Source organism: Peromyscus eremicus, chromosome 6 (genome assembly GCF_949786415.1).
Source record: "Peromyscus eremicus chromosome 6, PerEre_H2_v1, whole genome shotgun sequence".
NCBI classification, from domain to species: domain Eukaryota; kingdom Metazoa; phylum Chordata; class Mammalia; order Rodentia; family Cricetidae; genus Peromyscus; species Peromyscus eremicus.
In genome coordinates, this window is record NC_081421.1 from 25,778,370 (window position 1) to 25,800,344 (window position 21,975).

A 21,975-nucleotide genomic window follows, 5' to 3' on the forward strand; every position below is an offset into this window, starting at 1 on the left:
ACTTCAGTGCCAAGTGAGCTCATGCATGCACATACACATGTACACCCACACATGTATGCACACATGCACATATACACACATCATACACTCACACACACATGCACACACACACAGACATGAACATAGAAGGGAAATTAATGGAGAAGGGGCTCAGTGGAAGAGAAAAGGGGGCAAGAGAAAGTAATGTAATGTAAACATGATCTAATATATACATGTATGAAATTGTCAGTTAATTTAAAAAATTTTTTAAAAAAACCTAAGAGGAGATAAATACCAAGAGGTGAGAGTTTTTATGTACCATTGTCTTATTCCTTATACACAGCTTTAAAATTCTAGGTTGAGAAAAAAACTGGCAAGTGGTGCCTACTATTGGGAATACACCAGTTATTCCCTCAACACGCACCCCTCCCCAACTCAAGAAAGTCAGTTATTGAGTACCTGTAGCAAGCCAGACCCTGGTTACCATGGCAGCAGATAGAGGGAGAACACACAGGGATTCCCACACAGTCCTTCACCATTCAGGACTGAGCGAGGCCCAGTCTCCCTTTGTTGGAACTCACATGTAGGTGTCTGTTCTGCAGCAGTCTTGCAGAAAGCTTGATGAACACGCTGAGGGACACACAGAAGACGGTGAAGCTCAGGCCCAGGTCCAGGGCTTGAAGGGCCAGGTGGTACTCTTCATAGTGGAGGGGGTCCACACAGACTGACGGAAACTTCGTGTACGGGAAAGGAAAGGTAACTGCGTAGCCAACGTAGCCGGTCCCCGCAGCCCCTGAGAAGGAGTAGAAGCAATATGGACCAAGGAGGGCAGATTCCAAGGCTATTGCAAAATGAAGTGGACATCCCAGAATGCTCAGAATTACGAAGGTGAAGCCAGCTTCCCACTGAAAATAAGCAGAAACAAACTGTCACTTGGAGGAAGAAACCACTGTTACTGGAGGTCATTAATCTCCTCTACCTGGAAGAGGAGAAATACACACAACTTTCTATCACATCTACACTCAAGACTGAGTCTCCTGTAGCCCAGGTTGGCCTCAGATTTCTATGTTGCCAAGGTTGGCCTTGAACTCTTGGTCTTTCCTGCTTCTACATCCCAAGTGCCACACTGGATTACCCCCCACCCAAGCCCACCCCACCCCATCCCACCCCACCCCGTGCTGCCATTTAAAATTTAGACCTATGGCCTCTGTATGCCAGGTTAGCACTCTGTCCCCGAACTCCACCTCTAGTTCCCTCTACCTTCCTTTTAGGACCGGCTGTTCTCCCTGCTGCCAATCTATGCTACAGGAGGAAATCACGTCAGCAATGTGAGCTAAAATGAAATCAATTCAATAAAGTTTTATTTGTTTATTCCCTATCATACTCAGAGTGCCTGTTGATGTTGGGAAAACACACCCCTTCTTTGGCCCTTGCTACTCAAGGTGCTATCTGTGGTTGGGGAGCACAGCACTGATGCGGAGCCTCTCAGAAAGGCTGCCTTTCAGACCTCATCCAGACCTTCTCAGTCCAAGCCTGGGTTTTAGCTCAAGCTCCAGCTGACCTGTCCACAGCCTTTGCCACGGAAATGAGGCTACAGTGGATACCACACTCTTTCTGTAGCGAGGGAAGAGCTGACTCGGTGCCCTTAAATACAAGCTGGCTTGGAGTTCTCATCCTTTCCCAGATCTGAGCGCTCAGAAGGTGACCTCGGGCTGAGGAGTTGTTGAGGCTGGGGGTGTAATTCAATGGGCAGAGTGTTTGTCTAGCAGCACCGAGTCCGGGGTTCACTCCATACCCCCAAACACACACTCACCATGGGCACTCACATTATTGAAGCAGAGGAGCCTGTTTCTACAACATTAACTCAGGGCACTGACATGGGCTGGGCCCAACAGTAATCATGAACTTAGAGAAATGATTTAGAGTAAAAACTGGATAAAATTACATTTTAAACATAGTTTATAAAATTGGGCAAGGTGGCACATGCCTGTAATCCCAGGACCTGGGAGATGGAAGAAGGAGGATTAGAAATTTGAGGTCATCATAAGCTACATGGCAAGCTCAAGGACAACCCAGGATACATGAGACCCAGTCTTCATGTGCACACACACACACACACACACACACACACACACACACACACTCACTCACGACGGTCAGATCCGCTGTACCATCCCTGCTGACATTTTTGTATTTACCAAGTGTCTCTGGGTCCACTTTCTGTGAGCAAGCAGTACAAGTGCCCCAGCTGTGATGGCCTGTGAAAAGAAAATTGGAAAAAAATAACATCCACAGTCAAAGGGACCTCTGCAAAGAGTTCAATCTGCCTCACAGCTTGACAACTTTATCACAAGCTAGAAGGCAGGGCAAAGGGTGAGACTGATTTACGGCTCTGATCCCTTCTTCTTGTGGGAGAGGAACTGTGTAGACAGGGAGGAGACTAAGCCATTAGAGTCATCAGGACGTGAGTCACGCCAACTCATTTTCCATTCTCTGTTGCCTTTGCCGTCACGGCCACCACCTCTGCTACGGTCAGGGCGCCACAGTTAAATTTGCTTCACAGGTCTCGTCCTGCGCTTTGTGCCATGGTTTGAATGAGAAATGCCCCCATAGGCTCGTGGATTTGAACATTTGTTTCCACGTTGGCGGCACTGTTTGGGAAGGGTATAGACCTTTAGAGCCTTGCTGGAGGTAGTGAGTAAAGCCCACTGGGGCGGGCCTTGGGGCTTACAGTCTCATCCCACTTCCTGATTGCTCCCCCTGCTTTCTGTGTGGGGTGACAATGTACAGAGCCAACTTCCTCCCCCTGCTGGCATGCCACACCTTTCCTGCCATCATGGACTGGAACCCTCTGGAACCATAAGCCAATTTAAACTCTGAAGTTGCTTTTGGTTATGGTATTTTTTAATCATAGCAACAAAAAGTAACACATGTACAACTTTTAAATTTTAAGGATTTTTGACATTTATTTTTATTTTCCTCTCTCTGTCTCTCTCTATGTCTCTCTGTCTCTGTCTCTCTCTGTCTCTCTCTGTGTGTGTGTGTGTGTGTGTGTGTGTGTGTGTGTGTGTGTGTGTGTAAGTCAGATAAAGTGATGGGATTGAATCTCTCCTTCTATCATATGGGTCCCGGGGACTGGACTCAGGGTGGCAGGCTTAGCTGCAAGCATCTTTACTTACTGAGCAATGTTGCCACCCCAATATGCTGTTTTTCATTTTTTCCAACACCTTTATAGAGCTGCAAATAGGACAAACTGAAATGGAGACTTGTCTCCACACCCCAAATCTTTCCTAGCAGGGGCCTGGTCTTTCACAGCCTGCTTTCTTTTGATTTTGGGGCCTTGACCTGCTGATGGGATACAGACACATGACCTCTGTTTCCTAAATGACAAAGATGGATATACATGGCATGGCATTTAGCGTTGTGGGTGCAGTCGTGTCCACTTTTGTGAAGAGTTTTTCTCTATAGTCCATGTTTAAAGAAAGAGGCCCAAAGTACAGAATGAAAATAGTTAATAAAGGAGGGAATGGAGTGTCCAGAATGTTGCAGTAGATAATGGAAAAAGAATCTCTGAGCTCATCTTGGATTCATCATGAGGTCTGATGAAGGAGCCGTTTGTGGTAATTGAGACTAAGAATCACTTATCCGCAAACCGCAGAAATCCTTACTCTCAATCAAAGCATGGGTTCTGAGGTCCAGATAGAAAGCTGGGAGGAGATGATTGGAGTATAGAAAGGTTTAAAAACAGCACAGTTTTGATTTTGACAGAGGAATAAATATGATGGCATGCACAGAGCTGCTGGATTCAAGGGGGAGGAATGAGAGATTCTTCTGTGTGATCTAGTGGGATGCTGCTTACAGAGTTCCAAGTTTCGTGTATTTACCATTTTGAAACTTGAATTTAGAAACTGGGAGAGGGAAACTCCTGCTCATGCATGGCTCCGGTTGCCGAGCCCAAGATCGCAGACTTGGCGTGGGTCTATCATGAATGTCCCGTGGATAAAAACAGGACCATCTGTAGTCAAAAGAAGTTCCTGGCTTGATTCTGCAAGAGGCACCTTTCCAGGGGATGTTCGGGAGGCAGAGGCGGCGCACACAGCATAATGGGGGACTAAGGCAGAGAAATGGAGCCCTGGCTGTCTAAGCATCCAAATTGACACATCGCTGCCTGTCAGCAATCAGAGAAACTCAGAAGCAGGAGATTTGCTGGCTTAGCTCTGGAAGACAGCAGACATGATGGGATGCTGAGACTCTAGCTTGCCTTAAGTGTGCTGGCAGCAGTTTCTTTCCTTTTCAAAGTTGAAAAACGCTGCAGAATTGCAGTTTCCTGTTATTTTGCTCACAGCAGCCAACTTGAATTTTGCCTTGTTTATGCACAACTCTGAAAAAGCTCTTTCACGGAGTAGCAGCCTAGGATATGGCTGTTCGGTAACTTGTTAAATCCACTTGGCTGATGGGATGGGGATGCCAGAGCTGAGCACACCCATCTTCCTGATGCTGTTCCTGAATTTAGATAAGAAGAGGGAAGAATGAAAAGGGAAGAGATTAGAGGGTAGGGAACAGAAGTCAAGAGGGAGAAGAAAAGGAGGAAGGAGCAGGGTGTTTGGGAAGTGAAGGGCTGGTTGATCAGTGTGGTGTGAGGAAGGGCAGCGAGGCAGGAGCCTGGGGTAGGAGAGAGCACTCCCTCCCTCTGCCATGCTGTTGGCTTGCTTTCTGGGGTAATCATGAGTCCTTCCACTAGACGCTCAAGCTGCCTACAGACAGTACGCAGTTCCCAGAAGCAAATGAATCGAAGGAAGCAATTTCAGAGGCATCACATGAAGATAGGATATACAGCTTAGTCACTTACAAGCATCTATTGTGGGTCTACTACAAGCAGTGAGGTAATCACGATGCAAATAAAGTAACAACAGCAAGTCTTCATTCTGATTAAATACAGGGCAGACACGGTGGAAAGCACGCCAGTGTTAACACGCTGAATCTACTCAACGAGGCTGAAGATGTAATTGTGTTAGCAACGTGCTTTCCCAGCACACAGAAGCCCTGATTATGGGCACGGTGGCACACATTTGTAGTTCCAGAACTCAGCACACAGAGGCAGGAGGATCAGAAGTTCAGTGTCATCCTCCATTACACAGAGTCTGAGGCCAGCCTGGGCTACATGGGACCCTATGTTGGTTACTTTCTTATTTCTATCATAAAATACCCTGACAGAAACAGCTTAAGGGAGGGAGGACTACTGTAGCTTCCAGTTCCAGGAGATACTGTCTGCTGTGGACGGGAAGACGTGGCAGCAGGGAAGGCATGGTGACAGACAGGAAAGGCATGGTGACAGACAGGGAAGGCATGGTGACAGACAGGGAAGGCGTGGTGACTGGCCTGGTGGTCGGGAAGGCATGGTGACTGGCCTGGTGGTCGGGAAGGCGTGGTGATGGCAGGAGCAGGAGGCTGGCTGTTCATGTTGCATCTGTATTCACGATGCAGGCAGTGGACAGGAAATGGACCTGAGCTACAAGGCCTCAACATCTGTCCTGAGTGACTGGCTGACTGTCCAGCAAGGGTTCCTGTCCCAAAGCTTCCACGACCTCCTCAAATAGTGCCACTAGCTGGGGGCCGAGTGCTCTAACCCCTGCCCTCAGGAGGGACATTTCACATTGAAACTAGACTCTTTCCTAAAAATAACGTTAAATAAACTGACATGGAGCTGGTCTCCTGCTTTCCGGAAGAGGCCAAGAGGCTGTTTGAGATGAAACGGCACCGAACAACTGCATGAGTCATGATTCCAGCTCTCACTGGAATTTGCAATCTAGATTAAAAAACATAATGTGCACATACAAACGTCCCCACTGAAGGGACTGAGGGAAGATGGCTCAGCAGCTAAGAGTGTGTACAGCTCTTACAGAGGACCTGAGTTGAGTTTCCGGCACCCGTGGCACACAGCTCACACCTGCCTGCAGGGCCAGCTCCAGGGATAGGATGCCCTCTTCTGGCTTCTGAGATACCTTCTCTCTCTGTGTCTCCCCCCCCCCCACACACACACACATTAAAAACAACAAATTTACTAAATAAAACAAAGCAAAACTAGGCAAGAATGAGAGTGTGGCACACAAGAAGCATTTGGGTGTTAAGTTCAGGAGGACAAAGAGAGCCCGGAGCAAGTCTTGACGGCTTTGGTTTCCATGGCCATGACCAGCGAGGGCACGCCTGGCTGGAGACCGTCATCTGCAGAGGTGAGGAAGTGCACTGTGCATGGGGCACAGACAGGGAGGAGCCAGCCTGCAGCAGGGTGGGATCTTGGTGGAGAAAAGCAGAAAATGAGAGTTCAAAGCTGTGTTACACCAGGGTGAGGAGGACCTCAGCAGTTACATGTGGGGTTTGTCTGGGATGGTCAAGTAGCTCTTTGAAGAAGCTAGCCTGACTCACACCGAGTTTAGACATCTGAGACAGATGTTTCGCGCTGGACTGGAATGGGTGTGGTCTCGGTGTCCCTGCAGGACCCTGGTCTTTAGACTTCAAACTCCACTTAGATACAAACCCCTTTTTTTTTTTTTTTTTTTGGTTTTTCGAGACAGGGTTTCTCTGTAGCTTTGCACCTTTCCTGGAACTCACTTGGTAGCCCAGGCTGGCCTCGAACTCACAGAGATCCGCCTGGCTCTGCCTCCCGAGTGCTGGGATTAAAGGCGTGCACCACCACCGCCCGGCTTTTTTTTTTTTTTTTTTTTTTTTTTGAGACAAGGTCTTGTTACCCAAGTTGTTAGAGTCAGATCCTGGACCCTGGCAGCACTAATGAGCCATATCAGCCACCTGCTCTCCCAATGGGAAGAACAGAGAGGTCCATCCCCCTCTGCCAAGTTCATCTTCAGGATCTTACTACGAGGTTTAGGTTAAACAGAGAGCCAGAGGTAGGCAGGCATAGGTGCGCAGTCCCGGCTGGTCAAGGTGTCTTCCTGCCATTGTCCCAAAGTTGTCTGGGCTTCCTGGGGACACTCCAGTTACTTACAGTCTTGTTCCGGTGCTCTCACGGTCTAAAGGAAGGACACAGTCTCTCTTTAGAGCATCTTCACTCCTTCTAGGGCAATGTCACGGGACTCAGGTTAGCCTCCAACTCAGCTGAGGATGACTTAGAGCTTCTGCTCCTCCTGTTCCACCTCCCAAGTACTGAGATTCTGCACCAGACCACCACGCCAGTCTGTGTGGTGCTGGAGAACCAGACTAGGGCCTCACATGCTAAGCAAGCACCCTCCCAACTGAGCCGCAGCCTGAATCCTACCAGTCTAATTTTATATCTAATACATTTAGTGCCACATCCTCACTGTGTGGTAAACTCTACCATTCTCTATTCAGTTGTATTCTATTCATTGAAACTGCTGTTAGCTACCCAATACGGTTCTATAATCTGCTAATGCATAGATCCCTAAGGTTTGACCTCTCAGGGTTGCCTAGACATAAAATCCTAGTAGGGTAGAAAAAGGGAGGTACACAGTGAGGAGGAGGAGGAAGATGTATGTTGGGACACGTGTTGGGAAAATTTAGCTTCCCATGACAGGTGATTTAAGCAGGGCTGGTTTAGGGTATTGCTCCATAGTGCAGGTCTAGAGGTGACAGCATGACATTCTCTGGTTTTACCAGTTTTTAGTACCAAAGCTTGGATGTTGGCAGGATCAGTAAGCTAGACTAGAGGCCACCTATCCTCAAAAGGCCAAACAAAATGACAGTAGAGAGAAAGGTGATCTATTCAGTGTGGACATGTTAGGAGGAAGAACAAGTATAGACCCTCCAAACCCACTTCTGGTCCCCACATGAAGTTTCTCCTCAGATAGGTGATAAGAGGCGTGAATAACGGAGCACTCTTGTTCAGGATGTACACCCACCATGACTGACCATCACTCTCTGAATTCACATCTTTCTATCAAGTGGTTTGACAAGCTGTAGGGACTGTGTGGAGCCTTCTTATGGAGGTAGGTTGAAACCCTGAAGCACCTTTTCCTTCCTTCTCTCAGCATGGGATTCCTAGGGGAATTCCAGTTTCTTGGGGTCCATTGTTTTCATAGCTTGATGGCCAAAGGGAGGGGCAAACCTATTTGTCTTTAGAATCTCTTCCCTCCTGCCAGGGGTAGTGAGTGGGAGCTGCCTTACAAGCACTGCTGAGGCCCCGCCATAATCCAGCGCTGACCCTGCCATCCACAGATCCCCAGCGCTGACCCTGCCATCCACAGATCCCCAGCGCTGACCCTGCCATCCACAGATCCCCAGCGCTGACCCTGTCATCCACAGATCCCCAGCACTGACCCTGTCATCCACAGATCCCCAGCACTGACCCTGCCATCCACAGATCCCCAGCGCTGACCCTGCCATCCACAGATCCCCAGCGCGGACCCTGCCATCCACAGATCCCCAGCGCTGACCCTGCCATCCACAGATCCCCAGCGCTGACCCTGTCGTCCATAGATCCCCCAGCACTGACCCTGCCATGTGTAGATCCCCAGTGATTTGCACAGTCTGAAAAGTCTACTTTAGCAGAAAGAATTGAGTCAAAGGTCATTCTTGGTTTGAAATTGATTTCCCAACACAAAGAAAGGGAAGTTGGAGAAGAAAGAATTGGTTTGGATGACTCACTTGTTTTTAGACAGGCTGACTATAAAGAGGCTTAGACTATTCAAGTGGGAAACTAACCATTGACAAGGATCAATTTGCTTCAGCCAAATCACCAGAATCAGCACTTCCTTGTAAAATCCCATTTGGGGGCCTGTGAATGAGATGGCACAGCAGGTGAAGGCTCTTGTGACCAAGCTCCAGACCCAGGTTTGATCCCACGTGGTGGGAGGAGAGAACTGGCTACCGAATGTTGTTCTCTGACCTCCACAGGTCAGGGGCACCCATGTGCATTCATACACACAGTAAATGAAGTGAATAAATAAAATACGGTAATAGATAAATAAAAACAGTTGATCAAGACCTTTAGCGAGCAGCCCACCCTCCAGGCCAGTGATGTTTGATTAACTGTGTCCTTGTTCTCTCTGTCCTTCAGCATCACCCTGTAGACAATGTCTGATCACCCAGTCTGTGCTCAGCAAAAAACCCATCATTTCTCCTTGCTGTTTCCTCTTAGTAATTTCCCATCCACTGCCCCACACCCTGCTCCTTGACCTACATTCTGTCTTGTGCTATAGTATCTGGAGTTGAACTTGGCCCTGCACCGAGGTGCCTTTCTCCATTCTGCATCAGTATTGAGTAAACCCTGGCTTCATTATTTTACCCACTGCCAAACATTGTCTTTCCACTGCTGCTCTCTGGTAGATGGAAGTCCCATGACTGCTAAGCCCCCACCTAGCCAAACTCCTTCTGTAACAGTTGAGAAGCCTGCTTGGCAGGCCTCAAGCAGAACCCTGACCTTGCATTAGCGAGGCATTGGGAGCTAGGCTGCAGCTTGTTTCGGGCCAAGACCCTAGACTCTCTAGATATGGGTCCTTTGATGGAACTCATGGGATCCAGTCTCTTCATCGGAGATGGCTCTGCAGGCCATGTGTTCCAGGATTTCTAGGGCTCAGTCCTGAAGATGCTATGACCTGCTGGCTGCATGCTCCATAGCAGCTGACGCCTATAAATAACCTTGCTCAGACATCCTAGGAAAATCGTGTGCCATGTGGCTTTCAGAACAGAGTTAGGAGGTTGTGTGGACCAGAAGGTGGGCCTGACTTTAGAAAATCTTGACTAAAAGCTTTGAACAAATACAAGGGACAGGGTAGGGTCAGCGCTGGGGTATCACATGCAAAAGAATTCCTCTTCTATATGGTGGTATTATATTTCCCAAAAATATTGTGTATCCTAATAAACTTATCTGGGGTCAGAGAACAGAAAAGCCACTAGATACTTAGGATAGGCAGTGGTAGCACACACCTTTAATCCTAGCATTCCAGAGGCAGAAATCCATGTGTTCAAGGATACAGCCAAGCATGGTGACTCATGCCTTTAATCCCAGAAAGCAGCCTTTAATCCCAGGGAGTGATGGCAGAAAGCAGAAAGGTACATAAGGCGTGAGGACCAGAAACTAGAAGCATTTGGCTGGTTAAGCATTTGGCTGGTTAAGCATTTGGCTGGTTAAGCATTTGGCTGGTTAAGCTTTCAGGCTTTCTAGCACAGTTCATCTGAGATCCATTTGGATGAGTACTCAGAAGCTTCCAGTCTGAGGAAACAGGACCAGCTGAGAAGATGGCCAGGTGAGGTTAGCTGTGGCTTGTTCTGCTTCTCTGATCTTCCAGTGTTCACCCCAATAACTGGCCTCAGGTTTGATTTTATTAGTAAGAAATTTTAAGATTCATGCAACACTTCTACATCTCCAAAGAAACACGGAGTCATTTGTAAAGGAAGTGACAATATGATTGAAATATACAAGGCATCTTTTCACTGGAGGAAGATGTGTCTCAGCAGCAACTGAAGAAGTGATTGGCAGGGGTGGTGTGGAATAAGGCAGGGGCCTTCTGAAGCTGACCTTCATCAGACAAAACTGTAGCTTAGCAGGAAACTCAAGAGGAAAAAAATACTGTTGTTCCAAATTTAGACATAGGAGAAGTGAGCACTCCACTGCTTTCCTTCTTGGGGGGTAGGGGGGTGGGGGTGGGGGTTCCTCCGGCCCAGACCAGCCTCACCTGGAGTTCTGGCAACCTAACCAAAGTTCCACTCCATAACACAGTCTGTGTCGCCAGAACGCCGGGCCCAGGAGTCACCTACTCAGTCCACAGTGTCCCTCAAAGGCAGCAGGTGACTGTCTTTGCTGTATGCTCTGGAGATAGAGTAATAAAGAAAACAGAAGCAGAACCCTAATCTTGTGCGATGCACAATAGGTAGTTAAGTTATATCGTAATGGAGATGGGGTGGGACCACAGCATTGGGAACTGCAGGTCGGGGCAGGGGTTACAACTTTAAAGATGCTTTTTACATTTGCTTTATTTATTTGTTTTCTGTGGGGCTGGGGGAGTGAGCACATGGATACCATGGCACATGTGTGGAGGTCAGAGGACCTCTGATAGGAATTGGTAGGTTCCAGGTATCGAACTTGGGTCTTCCAGCTTGGTGACAAGCACCTTTACCTTCTGGGTCATCTCTGCTGGCCTCTAGGGGGTTGCAATTTAAAACAGGGTAAAAGAGGAAAGACTTAGGTGGAAAGTGACATTTGACTGGGAACTGATGGTGAGGAGTGCTTGCCTCGAGGCATGAAGCCCCAGGCTGGACCCCCAGCACTGCGGGAGCTGTGTGTGTTCTGGTGTTGGCTTGTCGTCTCAGCGCTGGCAAACTGGAAGTAGGAAGGTCAGAAGCTCTCGGCTTCATGGAGCGTTCTAGAACAGCCGGAGACACATTAGATCCTGACTTTGAAAAAGTGGTTTGTGTTAGCATTTAGGCATCTGTACTGGCCTTTTTTAGGATCCTGACAGGTTATATCCTTAGCTTTAGCTGCAGAGCACCTCTGCGTGCATTTGCTACATTTCCTTATAAAATTTTCTTACCTACCTCTCATCTCTTTCTTTCTCTTCCAGTCTCTGCCCCCTTCTCTGCCCTCCCCTCAATAAACCTCCCACACGGGCCTGTTGTATGGTGTGACTCCTTCCCACATTTTAAAAATACAACAGTTTGGGAGCCAGCCAGGTACAGGAAGATTTTAGACAAAGAGGCCCCAGAACAAAGGCCCTGGGGTGAAACACAACTGGGTGTTCTTGAAATGGCAGCCATGAATGTGGAAGGGCATAAGGGCCCAGGAAGCTGCCCTCCCAGGAACAGGATAGCAGAGTTGGTAGCCACTGGGTAAGAACAGAGTTTGGACAGGGTAAGGGAAAGGCTTGGCTAGCAATGGAGTCCAAAGCTCTAGTAAGCAGTCTGCTCAAGTTGCCTTCATCCTCACCAAGTATCTTAGGATTAGACAGTTGTTCACATGGTCTCTTTTTACCCATGAACGTCCCCACAGCACAGGGGGAAAAAAGCAAGAAGGAACCAGCTGGATGAGACTCCTGCTTCGGACCACATAGTAAGACCGTTAAAGTCTGAAATTGAACACCGGCTACTTCCCCACACCTTGTGTCTCTGACTCCACGCCCAACCTCAGCTTGCCTCCCTCCACCTCCTGCAGCCACTCAGTAGTAGCTTGCCAGGGACACTCAGGTCGTTTCTCTTGGCCTATGCCTAAAATACACGTTCAGCCTACATCAAATATATATAATCTTAGTCAAAACTGAGTCCAGTGTGGTGACATTAGCTTGTAAAGGATGGACAGCTGCATAATAATCAAAGCCTCTCTACGTAGCCCAGGCTGACTTCCAGCTCACACTCCTGCCTCCGTCTTTCGGGTGCTAGGGTTATAGGTCTGTGCCACCATACCTCATAAGAAGGTTTCATTGTTGTATACATGACATACAAACACACATGAAACAATGCTAAGAAAAATCATATGCTTAAAATTTAATTAATAGAAATTCCTGCTCTAAATTCAGGGTTATGATTTTCTGCAGGATATAGACTTCTTTGAATTATTGGAAAACTCTTAACTGGTGTATTATTTTACTTCCCTTTCCTCTCACCTCCCTTTACGTCAGTATGTTTAATAAAATATGCCCTACCAAAGCCCCGTTCCAGATGGGACAGGCGATCCAAACGTTCCATCCTGTGTACCAAAGCTTGCAGGAAAAGACGGGGAAGAAGGCCATGACCCCCGAGAAGACGCTGAGACTTCCTAGAGTAAGCAGGGTCCGGCCAGCAGCCTGGTAGAGGCCCTTCATCTCCCTCTGTGACTTGAGTCTTTGCTCTGAGATATTTGTTACCAAAACACGAGGGTGAGCCAGCCCTCCACAAACATAAGTTTCTTAGAGACTGTAGCTGCAAACAGGAGCAAGGAGGTCCCGCAGACAATAGTCATTGTCTCCAGAGGCGAATGGAAGGAATGATAGAGCTCTGGATGTAAGTTAGGCAGGATAAACTTTAACACATCCTTTTTCAGAGAGAGCGGGGCGACTGATTTCTCATTTTGGAGTGGCTGCCTTGACCCCTTCATCTGCTGTGTCCTGGGGAGTGACCACTTCCTGACTTAATCCGATTCAAAGGTTCACTGACTGAGCGAATTGTTTCTGAGCTCAACCTGCCTGGTGGTTCCAGCATAAAGCCACATCCTTTGTGCACAATAGAGCCACATTCCCAGCAAAAGTTCCCACAAAGCAAGGCAAGGATCACACACACCATTACTTGTCACTTTTCGTTATATTTAATTTAAACGGTTTAAGCAAACAAGTCTTTCCGTTCCAAGTTTAATTCCATACAGTTATTTATTATTATTATTTTAGACAAGGTCTGGGAACTTGCTATGGAGACCAAGTTGGCCCTGAATTTTGGGGGATCTTCCTGCCTCTGTCTCTGAAGGGCTGATATTATAGGCATCATGCTTAGCTATTTTCAATTTTTTTTTCTGCCCTTCCAGAGAACTGGGGTTCAATTCCCAGCATCCATTTGGTGGCTCACAACTGTCTACAACTCCAGTCTCAGGAGATCTGATACCCTCTTCTAGCAACCTTGGGCACCAGGCACACATGTGGTGCACACACATACATGGAGGCAAAATAACCATACACAAATAATACATTTTTAAAGTAATTACATTTATCTGCTATGTGTGTGTGTGCATGTACATGTGGGATGTGTGTGTGTGTGTGTGTGTGTGTGTGTGTGTGTTGAAGGGGGATACTATGCCATAGTATGACAGTTTGCAGAAATCAGTTCTCTTCTTCCCTCATGTTGGGTCCTGGGCTCGAACTTAGGTCTTCAGGCTTGGAGGTAAGTGCTATCTCATTAGCCCAGAACATGGGTTTGAAGTCAGGCAGAGCAGGGGCTGATTCTGTTTTCACCCTCTACTGGGTTTATGTCCTAAAGTAAGAACAAGCTACTTATTTTTTCTGAGTCTGTTGTCTATCACCTTGGGGACATTAGGCTTGACTCTTCCTGACAAGTCTGATAAAGATTCCCAAAGGGCCCTCCCACGTACAAGAGAGGGACACCTCTCACCAGTTCTCCGAATTCCCCCCAACCTTTCTGTCTTCTGATCTATAATAGCCATTCCACAAGTTGACCCAGATTTCAAAGCTGTTGCATCCAGATACACAGAATCTGGGAAAACTGCTCAGACTGTCTGGCATGGACACTGTGCCCTGGGTCCTCTCAATGCTGTGGGCTAGATTCTCTGATTGTTTTCTTTCTACATAAACGAGAGACGTTCCTGGAGGGCCAAGAACTTGTGAGTCTTCTGCACCCAGTAAATAGGCATGACCTCTCTGATAGCGTCTATGGAGCAGATCCACACTAGTAAACACTTGTGGGATCAATTTATGGAGATGTTAGCTTGTCCAGTCTGCACCTGGGCCCCAGGGAGCTGCACAAGGGTGAGCGTATGTGAGTTCAAGTTCATCAGCACTGATGTCGAGGCCAGTTTGTTCCCTCATGCTGGGGAAAGGGCTGGGGGAAAGACAGATTTGTCTGCATTTGTCTTTGGTTGAGCTGTTTAGACTTTTTCCTTCACTTCTTATCTCAAGATTACAGTTCTGTGGTGAGCTAGCACATTCCGGGTCAGCTCACTCTCTGCTCTTTGCACGTTTGGAAAACAGTCTGTTGAGATCCCCATGTTAAACAGTACACAGTGCAAAGGATGGCAAACAAAGACAGAATGTTTTCGTTTAATTTGGGGAGACTTTAAGTGCCTATAACATTCTGAATTAACGCAGACGTTGTCAATATAACTTTATTAGTGGTTAAAAGCTGTTAGCACTAAATATGACCAAGAAGAAGTGAGGTGAATTAGGGACATCCCCCGCCCCATGATTTCCGGAGAGGCTGGACTCAAGTTAACTTTGTTAAAGCAGGGACATCTTTCAATGAGAATGGAGATGGATGTGCGCCTGTTCCCAGCTGCCACTCTGTCAGCCGCAGCTCTGTACCTGGCACCAGCAGTTACCACCACTCAGGGAGCCCCTTCTCCTTCTTGGCACCAAATTTCTAGAACAGGAATTCGGTAAATTCTAGAAGGAGACAGAGTCAAAGCCGTCCCTTCTCTCCAACCCAAAGAAACCCCAAGATCTTGGCTCAAGGGAAAATGGTGGAGGTTCCACCAGCATTTCAGTCCCACTTTGCCACTAAAGACAAAATGAAAAAGAAAAAAAACGAAACAAAAACAAACAGACGAAAGCAGTGCTGGGTGTGGGAATGCCTGTAATCCCAGCACTTGGGCAGCTGAGGCCGGAGGATCAGTACTTCAAGATCAGCTTGGACTACACAGCGGATCTCTACCTCAACCCCTCCCACACACAAAACAAAATAAAACAAGCAAACAAAAAAGCCGACATTTGAATCCAGCTCCCTCCTGCACACGGCACACAATCGAGCAAGGGACCCTAGACTCACAAAGGTTGCTGACAGCAGACACTGAGGGAGAGTCTGATCCCACCATCCTGTATCTTTTTAAGTAATTCCTTCGCATGTGGTCCCTGTGAATAGCAGCCCCTCGGGTGCTGGAGTTTTAGAGTTTAAAAGGGTTCAAAGCCACAGGAAAGATTTATTTATATTAAAAAGAAAATGGGGCTTCCAAAGAGAGATGTAGTCAAAATGTATTTTTTTAGTAGTTCCAGACATCTGTCTTATTTTTAGTATTGAGGAGTAGTCACCCGTACAGTAGATAGAGCACACACACATTCTGGTGTCAGAAAGACCTGAGTTTGCTGGCTTGGTGGCACATGCCTATAATCCCAAGGGAGGCAGAATTAGAGGATCTGGAATTCAAGGTCACCCTTCACCACGCAGCAAGTTAGAAACCAGCTACATGAGACCTGTTTGAAAGTGGGTGGCAGTGATGAGGATAGCCCAGCAGATGAAGGGCTTGCTGATCTAGAGCGAAGACCAGGACTGGAATCCCCAGAACTTACATGTGTGAATATGAATGTGAGTGTCTGTGTGTGTGTGAGTGTGTGTGGGTGTGTGTGTCTGTGTGTGTGTTAGTGTGTAAGGAGTGTGAGTGTGTGTGAATATGTGTGTGAGTATATGTGTGTGTATGAATGTGTGTTAGTGTGTGAGGAGTGTGAATGTGTGTATGAGAGTGTGTGAGTGTATGTGTGTTTCTGTGTGTATTATTGTATGAGGAATGTGAGTGTGTGTGAGTGTATGTCTATGTGTGTGAGGAGTGTGAGTGTGTGAGGGATGTATGTGTGTGTGTGTGTGTGTGTGAAAAGTGTGTGAGGAGTGCATGTGTATGTGTGTGAGTGTATGTGAGTGTGTGTGAGTTGTGTGAGAGTGTGTGTGTGTGTATGTAATCCTGATATTCATTAGGCAAGATAGAGACAAGAGAAGAGTATAAGAGAATCTCCTGGAATCAGTCAAATACCAAAAATTAAAAGAAAATAACACTGGTAACACCAGCGTAGTAACTGACTCCAGCAGGGTTCATCAAAGGATATTAAAGGGAGAGAATGGCTGTGGAGTGTATGTTAGTTGCCATAGTAACAAGTGATTGAACTATGACCCATAACAGAACAAACCGATATCACTGCCTCCTAATACGACAGAATGGCCCACACAGGGTCACCTTGTGCAGCATTTGTGCAAGAATATCTCAAATGGAATCTAACAAAAAGGAAACAATTAGATAAATTCAGGTACTAGGAACATTTTATAAATGTCTGAACTCTTCAGCATTATTTAAAGTCATGAAAAAGGATAAGAAGGATGTTGGGACAGTTCTGGAGGTTTGAAAATTTCAAGTTAAAAATCGAGTGTGCGGCCTCAGTGAGCTTTGATGATGTGGATGGGCTGATGGTACAGAGACGCCCCGTTCCTGTGCCTCCTTCAGCAGCCAGCTGCAGCCTGCTTTCTGGCCTACCACAGAGCCTGCATGCCAAGCTACACTGTGGAGGTACACCTCACACTTAGAAGTACCTTTTCATAGACTTTAGTTCCTTTCCAAAGAGCCCATTTCTCAACCATTTAAGCCTTTTCGGTGTTCATGCACAGTCTGTTTCTTCTGCTTTTCCTGGTTGGTCAGTTTCAACCCTGAGTAAACTCTCTTTCCTCATGAGAACCGGGTTTAACAGAGGGCAAAGTTCAATGTTCTTATCCATAACTGGAAACTGCCAAATTTCAATTTTAAACCCTCCAATCTGTAGGATATTTAGACCTACTTAGAGATTGCTGCACCGACCTATACTTAACCTAATTCTGACTATGTCTGCTTCCAGTATATGTCCCCCTCAAGTGTTGTGAAGTCATCTGGACTCTATCAGCCTTTCCCTGTTTTTTCAGGACAAGACAACTTGACTGTCACCAGCAAGCTTGGACAGCTCTTCACTGTGTCAGCCTGGTCTTTTCAGGGCCTGGAGCAGCTGTGACTTGTGCCTTGTCCCCACCAGCAGCCTCCTGCAGGCCACCCTGCTCACTCTCCTCTGCAAAGGACGCTCCTATCTACCATGGAAATGGAGAAATCACCAAAGGAAAGGTGCTGTGACGGAGGAGGGGTCGGGAACTCAGGCCGCTGGAAGGGAGAGACAGGACAGGTGTCTGAGGAGAGAGGTGTGGAGAAGATGGAGAGGGCAGGAGTGAGTCAAAGTGGACCACAAGGAAAAGACTCCTGGGCCGTAAACAGCTTTCCGTGGCGATCACAGATTCAAAGTCTGCATCTGGAAAGAGCGCTCTGGGAACACAGGAACCACGGAAGCGGCAAACTGCTCGTGTGCAGGTCACGAAATGCTTAAACAGTGAGGGAAAGTGTAAGAAACAGAAAAGGACCAAAGTGAGCAAACGCAAGGAGGAAGACGCTCCAGGTGCTCAGAAAACTCCCAGATTTTGTTTGTTTTACAGATCTCTTTAAGGGAGGGAGCTGTGATTCACGTGTGTATGTGAGCACATGCTTGTGTATATGTGTGTTTGTATGCGTGTATGTATGTATGTGTATTTCACTATATAGTCCTGACTGGCCTGGAACTTGACACATAGACCAGGCTAGCCTTGAACTTGCCACCCAAGTTCTAGGATTACCCTATGTACCACCACCTGAGGCTTTTCACTCCTTGTTTTGACATGTTTAAAACAAAAACAGAAAGACCCAGATTCCCTGTGTGAGCTGGTGGCGGCGACACATTGCGGGCACCTGAGGCGTTTGGTGTCAGGGAGTTCTGAGTTCTGCTTTCTTGACTCTGGAGGTGGAAGCTTTTGCTCTCGTCCACTAGGTTAGTGTGTAGCTGTTTCTCTGTTTCTCCCTCGCCCTCCCGCGTCCCACCCCGCTATGTGTACATGTGAACATTTTCCCAGGCGTGTAGAACTGCTCACATGTCTAAGCACACACGGGAGGAAATGCCGACACACCAGGGAAACCAGAACATCAGATAATGAGTTTACTCCCACTTTCTAAAAGGAACTGAGCAAAGAGACTCTTTACTGTTTCTCCACACCACTCCTGCCAAAGTCTGTTTCCATACACAGATATTCATGACCAGGTACATGGCTTGCTGAGAAAAACACTAAAAAAAACTAAAGGTAGAAGGAGAGAGCCAGTTCCACAGAGTTATCTTTTTACCTCTGCATGTACATCATGGCATGTACCCTGCTGATAATAATACATACTATCTCAGTTAAACTGTGTGTATGTTTGCCTGTGTGTGTGTGCATGTGTGTGTAGATGTGTTTGCCTGTGTGTGTGTGTGCATGTGTGTGCAGGTGTGCTTGCTGTGTGTATGTGTGTGTGCATGTGTGTGCAGGTGTGCTTGCCTATGTGTGTGTGTGTGTGTGCATATGTGTGTAGGTGTGTTTGCTTGTGTGTGTGTGTGTGTGTGTATGTGTGTGCATGCACATATGTGAATAACTTTTAACTTTCACCTAGAGTATAGCCGAGGACCAAGCTTTTCAGTACTTCAGTACTTGGTTCCTGCCCTACATATGAACATGAGCTTGAACGTCTGCCGTATGGAAGTTTCCAGAATACAAACAAACAAAACCCTCCAGTTGGAACAAGAACAGAAGAATGACCTCCCGTAAGTTCTAACCCTTCCTAATCTTGATATCCTCAGTAAAATGTGGAGCTAGGATTTGACAATTTCTAAGATCCTCTGAGTTTTTACAGTTTAGCTCCCCGGGAGCAGAGACACCTGTGCCACCCACTGCCTGCCCCTAAGAAGCTTCATCCTCGCACTGCAGTCTGGAAAGTGGAGATCAAGTCACAGAGCTCTTCTATGTACAAGCCAAAGGCAGCAAGATCCAAGCGCACTGGGATTGGACTAGTTTATCCTTGCTTGAGACATTTCACCCAGCATTCCTAGGAAGAAGCTTCCCGTTGACCCTGGGGGAACAGTGGCAGCCATGGTAGCCAGCAGCTACCTCTAAACACATAGTAGCTTTAGCATTGCTAGCCTCAGCCACGGGCTAATGGTTGTCTGTGCTGTAAAGAAATCAAAACATATGAGCAGACATAGAATCACTACTCCTTTCCATCTTCTTTAAAAATTTTTCTTTTATTTTTATTTTATGTGTATTGACTGTTTCACTTGCACGTCCATCTGTGCACCCGTGTGTGCAGTTCCCACAGAGGCCACAGGAGGGCATCAGATCCAGGAAGGACCAGAGTCACAGATGGCTGTGAGCTGCTGTGTTGGGGGAGGTGCTTTCCCCAGCTTCTTGAAAAGAGCTTAAAGGCAAGGGGCTGGTACAGATCGGGTAGAACAAACCTCTAGGAAAAAATTATGATAATTTTTTATTGGTTAATTTTGTTATTTGACAATTTCATACAAGTACACAGTATATTCTAATTACTAGCTCCGCCATACCCTCTCTTATTTCTCTCCTATCCCTATCCCCCACCCCACACTATCACAGCCCTTCCAGTCCCTTTCCCAGGCTCACGACTTTCAGTTTTGTAACCTATTTAGTTAACCATCTTTGTGACTGTTGGATTGGAAGTGTCAGTGGGTCCTCAATGAGTACATGGATGAAGGTAGTGATTGCTCCCTGATTCTATGAGTAGCGAACAGTTCGGCAGTGAGGGGAAGAACCCGAGCCCTCCTCCATCCACACCTGGTTGTTGAGTGGTCCACTCTTGTGCTGACTGAGTGTGGGCACGGGCAGCTGCTGAGAGCTAGTGGTTGTCATGGCTGTGTCTTACTCAGAAGTTGAGATTTTTGCAGACATTCTCCCTGTCTTCCAGCTTTTCCGTTCTGACTCTTCTACAGTGTTCTCTGAGCCTCAGAAGGGACAGTGTAAATGTCTTATTGGACCTCTAGAAGTTTGCGATCAATATGGAAACAAAGTCCTTTTTCTGTGCTTTTCAAATAGTGTTACAAATACCAGAAGCTTCACTTTCCTGTTTTCACACAGGTGGGGAGGCCAGGTGAGGTACAGGTGTATAAATAGTTGTTCCAGCATCTCACACCAGCATCTCTGCTCAAAGCTCCCCCCCACCAAGACAAGCTCTCACCCAGTGCTCTCACCCAGCTCTACCCACTCTTCATGGGGCTCTAGTGGTTTTCTTGTTGTGACCGAATAACTGATAGAAAGCAAGCGTGAGGGAGGGTGGGCCTGTTGGGGTCACAGCTCAAGGTGACACAGTCCACTGTGCTGAGGAAGGCATGATAGCACCCGTGGAGGCAGCTGGTCACCCTGCACCAGCAGGCAGGAAGCAGAAGGGGATCAGAGAGAGGGACCAGGCTATAAAACCCCCAGGCCTGCCCCCAGTGACTCCCTTCCTCCCATGAGGCCCCATTTCCTAAAGGTTCCGAGACTCAGCTGGGGACCAAGCATTTGGACATATGAGCCTGTGGGACACACTTCCTACTACGACACAGTTTTCCCACACCTGATTTTAGTCTTAAAGCTCTTGGGTTCTGTGTTGATTGCGTGTCTTCCCCCACTAGAGGGAAGCTCTGTGAAGGGAAGGCCTTTGTTTTAGTTACTGCAGACCAGATCCGAAAACAAAGTCTGGCCTGGAGTACAGGATCAGGGCGGATTGTTGGACTGATAAACTAATGAATGAATGGATGAATGAATGAATGAATGAATGAATGAGACCACTGCTCCTTACAAGCACTGGTGCATCTAAGGCATCTACCATAGAAGCCATCTCCACAGGTCTCCCCTGAGAAACACATGGTACCGAGTCCCTTCAAGCCCTCCAGCCTCTTCTCTCCGAGCCCAAAGAGAAGCACAAGGGTTGTCTTCCGGGAGAGCGAAGCCAGCTGGAGAATGTACTGCACTGTACATGCAGCACAGGTATCAGATACAGATGCAGGAGGAAGGGCTGGTGCTGTTGGGTTTGTGCACTTGGTCCGGTCTGATGGCTGTGGGACTGGCGGGTAACAAAGATTTGTCCTGACTGTGGGCCAGGCAGGAAAACTCTAGTTACAAATGGCGCCCAACGTGGTGGCAAGAGTTTCCACCTAAAACCTGAGAAAAGATTCTAAAACGGAGCTAAAAACAGCTTCCTAATTGTCTCTCTCAAATGAGCGGCAGCTGCTGGTTTGAGCTACTTGTGGGTTCCTGGTGTGCGCGCTCGAACTGCAGTATGGCGGGAATGAGGCCTCTGCAAGTGGCACATTAACCTGCGTGGTGGATTTAGCCTTTGCTAGCATAAAACAAAAAAAGAGGTTTCTGGGCTACACACTGCTTGGATAAAAGCATAGACCCATGATAGCTCCCAGAGCTGGTGGTAAACGTACCACCGCCATGTTGGGAAGCTGAGGTGGGCGGAGCCAGCAGCCATAGCGCCATTTCAGTCTTACAAATGCTGCAGTTTAAAGCAATAGATTCACAATAAGAAGATTCGGATGTAATAGTTTACAATGTGTGTAAAATATACATAAGCTTGAAAGAGACAAAAAAGGTGATATATACAGTTATATAAACAAATATATAGTTTTAAAAAATAAAGTCTTTAAAGAGACAGTAAAATTAATATAAAAAATAAACCATGTAAAGATGAATATTACACAGAGAACCTGGATT

At 47.1% G+C, this 21,975-nt stretch overlaps 1 protein-coding gene across 1 annotated transcript; it reads right to left on the minus strand.

The window, feature by feature from the left end:
* Positions 1-518: 518 nt before the first annotated feature.
* On the minus strand, positions 519-12,743 carry Tmem212 (transmembrane protein 212). Its single transcript, XM_059265084.1, has 3 exons — positions 12,585-12,743; positions 2,178-2,237; positions 519-884 (listed from the first exon to the last, which is right to left on the minus strand). The coding sequence occupies exons 1-3, from the start codon at positions 12,741-12,743 to the stop codon at positions 519-521; spliced, it is 585 nt and encodes a 194-aa protein (XP_059121067.1).
* Positions 12,744-21,975: the final 9,232 nt, after the last annotated feature.